At 45.8% G+C, this 9,701-nt stretch overlaps 1 protein-coding gene across 1 annotated transcript in view; it reads right to left on the reverse strand.

The window, feature by feature from the left end:
* Positions 1-1,603: 1,603 nt before the first annotated feature.
* The window catches only part of ALG9 (ALG9 alpha-1,2-mannosyltransferase), a 14,836-nt gene continuing 6,738 nt past the window's right edge, over positions 1,604-9,701 (reverse strand). The window contains exons 7-11 of the mRNA XM_057386781.1: positions 8,122-8,276; positions 6,430-6,559; positions 5,319-5,466; positions 4,725-4,854; positions 1,604-1,738 (exon numbers count right to left, since the gene is read on the reverse strand). Coding sequence (XP_057242764.1) covers positions 1,604-1,738; positions 4,725-4,854; positions 5,319-5,466; positions 6,430-6,559; positions 8,122-8,276 — 698 coding nt within the window. The remainder of the gene's footprint in view (positions 1,739-4,724; positions 4,855-5,318; positions 5,467-6,429; positions 6,560-8,121; positions 8,277-9,701) is intronic.

The raw sequence follows: 9,701 nt of genomic DNA on the forward strand, positions 1-9,701 counted from the left end.
ACTCAGCTCCAAAGTGGCACTTGTGCTCCTCCTGAGCTGTTATAAAAACCCCAAAAGCTGCACTTTCATGGTGGTTGCACACTCCATCGAGAGCGAGGGGCATTTCTGAGGCACTGGAAGCCAGTGCTGGGTTTGGGATGCAGCCTGGAGCTCCTGAGCAGCTTCACTGACTCCCCAGACACTGGGGAGAGCCCTCCCCACAGCCCCGGCGCCTCTGGGCTCCTTTCATTCACCGATTTCCACCCCATAATTTGCTGTTTCAGCCCTGTCACTGCTCTCCTGCAGCTGAACGCCCTGCAGTGACCAAGAAGGGACAGCACTGCACGGATTTGTGGTCTCAAATCAAAATGAAGATGGGATTTCCACACCTTCCCCACTGTCAGGCCTATGAAAGCATCTCCCTGAAACAGCTCTGAGGTTTTCCAATCTCAACAAAAGGACGTGAGGAAATATCTGGGGTTTAGGGTRAGCCAGACCCTGGCATCTCCTTCAGCCACCACACAGTTGTCACCTGCCACTTCTGCTGCAAAACTTCATTTCCCCTCCTGAGAATTGCCTGAGCCCCGATATTTGATGGAAGTTAAAACTGAAGAACACTCAGGGGAAAAAAAAAAAAAAAACCCCAAAGCAAACAACGGTGCCTTATTTTAGAAAAGCTCTGACGCATTCCRAGCAAGGAGCTCAGCAGCACAACCAGGAACGTTTGCCATGGGAAACCTTCCTGGGGATGCTGCAGCAGAATTTCATTGCTTGGATGCAAAACCATTGTTCACCTGCTGCTGTTCCCATCAAGCTGAAGCTCCTCGCCCTGAAATTTCAGTCATTGTCAAAAAGTCCCTGGGGATAAATGTGGGGATTAAAAAAACCTCTGGTCCAAATGCAGCACAGGGAGGGTTTGAGGGGCCTGGACAGGGCCATGGGAGCACCAAATTCCAGCTGAGCCCCTTGACCACCCATCCACTCCACCTCTTCTGCAAGGAATTAAACATATTTGACTAAAATGATCAAACACACAACCCAAAATGAGCTCTGGAACGTCTTCTGTTTGTCCTGGAGCAAGGAGGGGCTGGCAAAAGGGGCCTGGACCAAATGTAGTTGTGACACCTTTAAATGCCACACTGCTTTAGAGCAGGGCAGGGCAATGGGAGCTGATGCCATGGCAACCTGGCCTTCTCCACGCTCCCCTCTGCTCCAGCTGTGCGGGGCTGATCAGGAACAGCATTTCCACAATTCCCAGCAGCAGCAGAGGAGGGACAGCAACAGCCAGGGCTGAGGATGGGGCTTTCTGAGCTCCTCCTGGGACAGGCTCTGCTGTCCCAGCACCTTCTGTCCAGAAGCACGGAGACAGACAGATTCCCATCCCTCCCATCACCCTGAAATGGTCAGGGGTGGCTCAACCAGGGAGGATTCTTTATAAAAATAACCCTCCTCACATGGTTTCACCCTCTAAAGCAACTTAGCTCATAAATTGTGCAAGCAGGAGTTTGACGAAGGTTCCACTTTGCTGGAAGTTGCATTTCAAGCTGGCATTTGCCATTCCTCCCTGTCCACACAGATATCCCAGAGTGCCTGCCCTCATCCCTCCCTCTCCCAGGTGCAAATCCTACCTGGAAGCATCAAGGAATGGCTTGTAGGCAATGGTCACCCACTCCTCTCTGTTGGAGGAGTAGCGTGGCTCCCTCGGGGTCTCGGCTGCTGTGTCCAGGTCCACCAGGTAGTGGCATTTGGAAATGTCAATCTGCAGCAAGACAGATTTATTTCCTGGTTTATTTCTGGGTTTATTTCATGGTTTATTTCTAGATTTGTTTCCAGACTTATTTCCTGGTTTATTTCCAGATTTATTTCCTGGTTTATATCCTGGTTTATTTCCTGGTTTATTTCCTGGTTTATATCCTGGTTTATTCCCAGATTTATTTCCTGGTTTATATCCTGGTTTATATCCTGGTTTATTCCTGGTTTATTTCCTGGTTTATTCCCAGATTTGTAGAATAGTAGGACGAGGTTCTAGTTGCCTGGTTTATTTCCTGGTTTATATCCTGGTTTATATCCTGGTTTATTTCCTGGTTTATATCCTGGTTTATTTCCTGGTTTATTTCCTGGTTTATAGCCTGGTTTATATCCTGGTTTATTTCCTGGTTTAATTCTTGGTTTATTTCCTGGTTTATATCCTGGTTTATTTCCTGGTTTATATCCTGGTTTATTCCCAGATTTATTTCCTGGTTTATATCCTGGTTTATTCCCAGATTTATTTCCTGGTTTATATCCTGGTTTATTTCCTGGTTTATTTCCTGGTTTATTCCCTGTGGTTTCTGGCTGCCTGTGCTCCTTCTCAGTGAGGAGAAGAGGGTGAAACACTTAGCACCAGGTCAAATGCTCCATGCAGGACGCAGGGAACAAAATTTGAATGTTTTCAAGCAAAACCTTCGTGGGGGAATCCAACAGGAATGCAGCATTCCTGTGTCTTACCCTRCCTTACTCCCTCAAACTCTTCCTTGAGGGATCCCACAATTTCAGTTCACTCTCCCACAAAATTTTACTGCTAACTTCCTTGGCCACGCTTGAGATCCCTTTTCTGAAGCCCCTTTGGGGTTTAATGCAACAATTTGGGCTGAAAACAATTGAATTAGGTGGAGAGCAGATGGCTCCRTGGCATCACAACTGAGCAGCAAATGAAATTACACCGCAGGAAACTCAGCTGAGGATGCTGAATCYGCTTCTTGCTCTGTGTGAGAGGAACATTCCAGGCCCTGGGAGAGGCTCTGGCTCATTAGCAGAAGGACTCCCAAACCACTAACCAAGTTTTTCTGGAAGTGATGTGGAATCATTCAGAGAAAGACAAGTTGCTGCCTCAAGGACCTCGCTTGTCTCATCCYAAATGCTCCCTAAAAGGGTGGGATTTCAAATTCCAGATCCAAGACAGGTTTCCCTTGTATTTTCACAAGTTACAGTGCAGCCAAGGATAACATTCCTGCTGCTCAGAGGGCCAACACAGCACCTCTGCATTGACCTGGGGATTTACACAACACTTGGGTGATGCACAGACCTTGAAATGAAAGAAAGAAATGAATCTTAGTGAACAAAGCTGCGAGGGATTTCTAAATTACATCCTCTCTTCTTCTGTTCCCCTTTCCTTTTCCTCCTCCCACTCTTTCTTTATTTGATGCAACTGCTCTGCCAAGTGGAGGAGAGCTAAATTGGATCCCACCCTGACTGACAGGAGTGGGAACAGCACCGAGCTGGAGCTCAGGGCACATCTGTGCTGCCACTGGGCTCTGGGTGGTGTCAGAAGTGAAAGGAAAGTGCTCAAAARCCCCTTCCTCTGAAGCCAGCTGCTGTTAACAGCGTTCAGGCCAAACCTGCTGGTGCTGCTTGGATGGATCTGGGTAAGAAATCCCACCCCTTATCTGGTTTTTAGCAGTTTCAGAGACAAATGTGCCTCCCCAGCCGGGCAAGTGCAAGGTAAGTGCTGCTCAACGTGATTAAGGGAGGGAGAATTGCAAAACAAGATCAAATCACTCCTTGCCCGTGTCCCATAGCAACAGAAACACTGAGCTTCACTCTTCCATTTCCAAGCAGAGCAGTAACAGATACTTACACCTGAATCAGGGAGTTGCATAGCCACTGATTGGTTTTACTCATGATAAATCCTCCTGAAGCATTTTTCTCCCCTTWAAATGACCAACAGCCTCGTGCTCTTTAGATTTACTCACTCTCACAGTCGTGACCAGTTCTTGCTGATTTTTCTTCTATTTTTTTAAATCTGAGTATGTTTGTACTCACTAAACTCAGGGAAAGATCTTGATCTCTTGGTGTGATTAGCAGGTCAAAAATAAGAGTTTTCACCCCCTGTTTCATTCCTGATTTCTGAAGTGCTAGGCCCCTGAGCTTGCGTGAGAAATGACAAAGTTGTAGGGTGACATTAAGGAACAAGCATGAAACAAAAGTGTGTTTTGCTCCATTAGTCACAGGCTGTGCAGCAGCCAGCTGTCTGTGCTAAAAATAAGCCCCAGTTAAAGATTTCATAAATTAAATGCACTGCAGCAGACAGCTCCTCTCAGGTGGGAACACGCCTCCTTCCCATTTCCACTAACTACATAATGAGCCTCAAAAAATAAAAAGCTTTAACCCAGAAGATTGCCAAGATTTAACCTGTTGGTAGCTTTAAACAAGTTAGCTAGCAGTAATTTTAAATTATTCCTATTTGTGCACTGGTTTGGTTTAGGTAACAGTGCAGCCAGGAAATAAATCAGTAACACCAGTACACATTATCCTAAAGATTCCCATTGAAATCACTAATGCAATCAAGTTMCAAATTAAGTTCCTCCTCCTCAGTTGCAAATATGATGAAGAGTTTTCTATTTAAAAAGAAATGAAAGTACACAGCAAAATTTCAACCCCTGCTCAGTGATAAATATTTTCTGTGGGGGGACTTCAAACTACTCATTCTTGTGATCACATTGTTGCACTCCACTAAACCCAAAACTGCAATAACTGGGAGTTATTACTTCTGCTGCTTCTTTTATTCTCATTCTGCCCTAAAATTGACAGATGAAAGGCAAACAGAAACCTCTCCCAAGAATGGGGAGATTTCCAAGCACTGCAGAGGGACCATTTTTGGTTTGGAACTCCCCAGGAAACCGAAATGGGGAAATCCACTCCTAGACATTGCATTAATTTAAATTACCCTGTGAGGTAAGGGGAAGAAATTGGGAATAAACACTCACATATCGAGATGGCTCCTCCTTGTTCTGGTCATTCATGTCCGTGGGGATGATCCGTGTGGCCATGGGTCCCTTGGCAAAGGGTTTGGGCAGCTGGCCCCTGAATTCTGACAGGATGAACTGGAGCTGCCAGCTACAGAGAGCAGGGAAAAGGTTTGGAGTGGAGAGAAGCAAAACCACAACAAAGGACACCTCATTCCCAAGGGTGGGCTGATCAAGGAGCAGGGGAAATGTTTGGAGTGGAGAGAAGCAAAACCACAACCAAGGACACCTCATTCCCAAGGGTGGGCTGCTCAAGGAGCAGGGAAAATGTTTGGAGTGGACAGAAGCAAAACCACAACCTAGGACACCTCATTCCCAAGGGTGGGCTGCTCAAGGAGCACAGATTTCCAGCAGTTTGTGGCCAATGTGCTGGCAAAAAAAAAAAATACAGAATTCTTTGGTTTGGGTAATTTAACCTAATTTTGATTTGGTTCTTTACGACCCTGCTGCTGGGGACAACAGGGATCCAAGGGTCTGAGGGTTCCCCACAGCCATTATTACACCCCTCGTTATCAATCTCACCCAATTGTTCTTTTTTTCTGTTAAAACACTCACTTGTCAGGCAGGAGGAAGCTGCTGGGGAAGCGGTGCCACTCCTTGCCCACACAGACATTGACAGGCCTGCCCTCAGGCACCGTGTGAATGCTGGGGTCAGTGGCAATCCTGTGGAACTCGGGGTACAGGTCCAGGGGCCCGTGGTAGCCTGTGGAGGGCACAAAAATCAAAGTCAAGGCTGAATAACAAGGGGATTTAATGAAAGCCTACAAAAAACAGTTTCAGACACCAATTTTTAACTGGTAACTCATGGACTAAATGAAGTGGGCTGTGCTAAAAGGGAGCTGGATTCCAAAACTGCCTCTCCTTTAGCAGTGCTGATTCCTCACTAATTTCATTCACATTCCCCTGTTCTGGCTCTCAGTGGCCACAAAAACACAAAAAACACTCGTGATGTGAGAAGGCTCTAATTCCAGGCATTACCCATCCATCTCCAYTAAGGATTCATGTAACTAATTCAAGTTTTACACAGGGAAATGCTTTTCCAAATGGGATTAACAACATAAAAGTTGAAACATCTAATTAACACCAGTCTGGTTTGAGATCAGTGGAGTTGTGCTGGTGGAAGGGGAAGGGTAGAAGATTTTGAAGTGATTTAATTCTGGTGATCCATTCATACATTAATGGATGAATAAATGTGCACACACATGTAAAATCCTAACCCTAACCCTAACCATAAAACTAAACCCTCACCATTAAGCCTGGGTCCTAAAACTTAACCCTAAACCATAACCCTTAACCTTAATCCTAAAACTAAACCCTAACACTAAATCTTAACCCTAACCCTAACCCTAAACTCTAACACTAAACCCTAACTCTAACCCTAGCCCTTAACACCAATCCTAACCCCTAACCCTAAACCCTAACACTAAACCCTAATCCCAACCCTTAACCCATCCACATTCATATATGGATCAATGCATACACACACACACACACATCTAATCATTAATAATTAATTAATGGTGACCATCAGAACTTATTCCTTTCCCTGCAGCAACCACACCCAAACTTCTCGAGGTTCCTGACTTCTACAAAGTCAAAGCAGCACAACTTTTGCAGGCCTGGAGTCCAAACCCCAGGGGAGCAGAGAGCAAATGGAAATACCAACCTCTGAATAAGGCAACAGAGCGTGACAGTGACAAAAGGCCAAAGAGGAAGACTGTCCCCAGGGCCAGCCAGTTGGAGGACACCGTGTAGTGCTCCAGGCGGTAGCGCTGGAAGATGAAGTGGTAACATTTCTGAAAATAAAAAAAAGGAGGCAAAGTTACTCAAATTCTGATGTGCTCAGCAAAATTCTCTTTTCCATAAAGGCCTTACAACAGGGCCATCTCCCATCAAATCTCTGAWCTCTTTCAATTCAGAGCCACAAAAATGCACAGAAGCTCCGAAGATTTACTTATATTTAAGTGATAATCTGGGGTATTTAAASAAGTTTTCAGCTCTTTTTCCCAGGAAAGCCTCTGGACCCAAAGTGCTGTCTCAAAGGTTCCAGCTCGGCTGTTCCCAGGTGAACCAGGGCCAAGTGACCCTTCCAGACTCCTCAGCAGAATTTCCCTGCACAGACACACCTGATTTTCCACCCTGGACTGAGCTCCTGTCTAACACAGGCTCCGTGACCCAGATTTATGGAATGACCCTTGGATGTTTACCCTGCCTGCACAAACCACAGCTTTGAGGTGGATAAAAGAACACAGAGCACGTTCTGCATTCAGCTCTGAACACAAGTCACCCTGGAACTGATAAAAGAAAAATTGATAAAAAGAAAAATTTATAAAAGAAAAAATGATTAAAGAAAAGTCCTTTAAAATATTTTTTAAAAATTTAAAAGCCTTTCTGGGAATACCCAGGAGGAAATACATCCAGTCATTGGCTTGGGCCCTCCCTCCTGYTCTGCAGGAGTGGTTATTCACTTCCTACCCTCARCTGCTTTCTGTTTCTCTTGTGCTGYTTGCATTTTTCTCATAACAGCCAAATCCACGTGGTTTGGAGGGGGAGAGTGACAAGTTTGTCCTGTTAGAGGGCAATCAGTTCCAGATTCTCAGCTGGATGCTCCATACTGGAGCAAAATGTCATCCAGCAGTGGTAAAATATGCAGGAAATGTACAGTAAATATTCCTAAAGCCATATTTGGCAAAAATAAAAACCAACATTGCCCTGTGATGTTCTGAGARCACAGAGCCATGAAATTGGTGATGTTACAGAGCTGATACAAGGACTGGAACTCACTGGGGAGTGGAGGAGATCCAGAGGCAGAACAGTGACCCAGGGAAGGGTGAGTGATTGGAGGGGAGGGCAGGAATTCCACAGGACAGAGGAGAGACAGCCAGGATGAGGCCAAACAGCTGGAACAGGCTCCTGGCTGCATTCCTGTGCCTTTCAAACAGCAGGAGATGAATGATTCGGAGCTTTGGGAAGGTTTATATCAATCTAGATTAGTGCTTTGCTCTGTGAAGTGTTTCAAGTGATGTTTACTAAACACCCAGTGTTTGGCTCTTCCAAATGTTCAACAYAATTTCCCAACATTCAAACGAGATCCCTTTTCCTTTGCTGAAACACAGCAAAATGCATTTCCTACACAGCCACATTCCTGCCCTGAAAGCTGAACAGCAAAGGGGGCTCAATTCCATCAGCAGGTCCCCAAATCCTCATGGAATCTCTTGGATTTTGTGTAGTGTTGGCACTACAACATCACAGCTCCAGGAATTCCCACTTGAGGTTTTAGAACCACTAAAAGTCACCATGAAATAATCAGTGGTTGGGAAATATTCTCAACAATTTATTAAACCCCACTAAAATTTACCTGAAGAGCAGAGAGAGCCACAGCACCAGAGAGACAGATGAGGGGATAGATGGGGAAGAGGAACCTCTCTTCTTTGTGGGGCTGGCTGAAGAAAATCAGGATCCAGATGTACATGGGAGCCAGGGTCAGCCAGTAGGGACGGCCCAGATTCTGAACTGGAAAAAACAAAAACTCAGCCAAAGAGCAAGGCAAGAATTCCCTCTCTTGCACGATCCTATCTCACACCCAAAGCCCACCCTGCAGGCACAAACATACCCTGTTCTGAGCACCCCGTTCCTGAAATCCAGGTAACACATCCAAACAGCCAGCAGGGAATTCTCCTCAGGAGATTTTTGGAGATTCCTACAATATGAACAATTTCAACAGCTTTAGGAAGACCAAAAGCAGAAGAGAAGTGTCACTGAATCCACGCAAGGCACAAAACCCATCAGGAACTGCCAGCTCTGGAGGGGCAGACAGAAGCACTGGGTTCCTGCTGGGCATTGTACACACGAAGATCAGAAGGGGCCTCCTCTGGATCTCCCCTTCCCCTTCCCAATGGCTGTTTAGTGCCTGAAGTTTCCCCAGCCTTCAYTGCCTCGCTACAAAAATAACACCAGAGAGGTTTCTCAGGTGCCTTCTGCTTACCAGAGGAAATAACCCATTCAAAAATAACAACAATTACCCTGAATTCCAGTCACGCTGAGGGGGGCTCTACRCTGCCTGACAATTTTCAGTCCCTTTCCTATCCCCTTGCTACTCCCAACAGCAGAGTTAAGCAATTAAACCAACGGCATTTCCCAGACAATAACAACAAAGCACTTGGCAGAATGGCTCCTGCTGCTCAGCACAAGAACACCAAGTGAACAGCAGGAAATCTTGCATTTACAGCAGCTCCTACTGAGCTTTTACTGCTTTCTGAGAGTTTGTCACTCACTGCCAAGGAACAGACACAAGCAAATACCCTTTAACATACATTTTCATCAAGGATAATGTTACTGTTTCTTGTATTCAGTAAAAATAAAAAACAAAAACAACATAGAGAGAGCAAAGCACTGACTGGACGGATAAATCTGGAAGCTGCTGGTGACACTTGATGAGTTTTCCTCAGGAAAACAGCAGAGAAGGATTTATACTTCCCCTCTGGAGTCACTTAGCAAGTGTCATGTGTTTCAACTGATGTCACTTTATTTAAGAAAAAGCCCAGTGTGAAGCAGGGAATATTTTGGTTCCTTTTTTTAAAACTCTTGGTACATCCACAGTCAAGGGGCACCTCCAAGAGCATGGGGAGCCTGGCAGGGCTCAGTCCTGCCAGCTGGAAAACCTACAGAGCACAGATGAGTCCAGCTTTGACCCCAAAAGGGTCTGACCCATTTCCAGCTGCACACAAGATGGGAACAACCATGGGAACAAGATGGGAACAGCCACGGGTACAAGATGGGAACAGCCATGGGTACAAGATGGGAACAACCATGGGAACAACCATGGGTACAAGATGGGAACAGCCACGGGTACAAGATGGGAACAGCCATGGGTACAACCATGGGTACAACCATGGGTACAAGATGGGAACAACCATGGGTACAAGATGGGAACAGCCA

Source organism: Malurus melanocephalus, unplaced genomic scaffold, assembly GCF_030028575.1.
Source record: "Malurus melanocephalus ecotype Western Australia unplaced genomic scaffold, MMel_1.1 scaffold_1051, whole genome shotgun sequence".
Taxonomy (NCBI): domain Eukaryota; kingdom Metazoa; phylum Chordata; class Aves; order Passeriformes; family Maluridae; genus Malurus; species Malurus melanocephalus.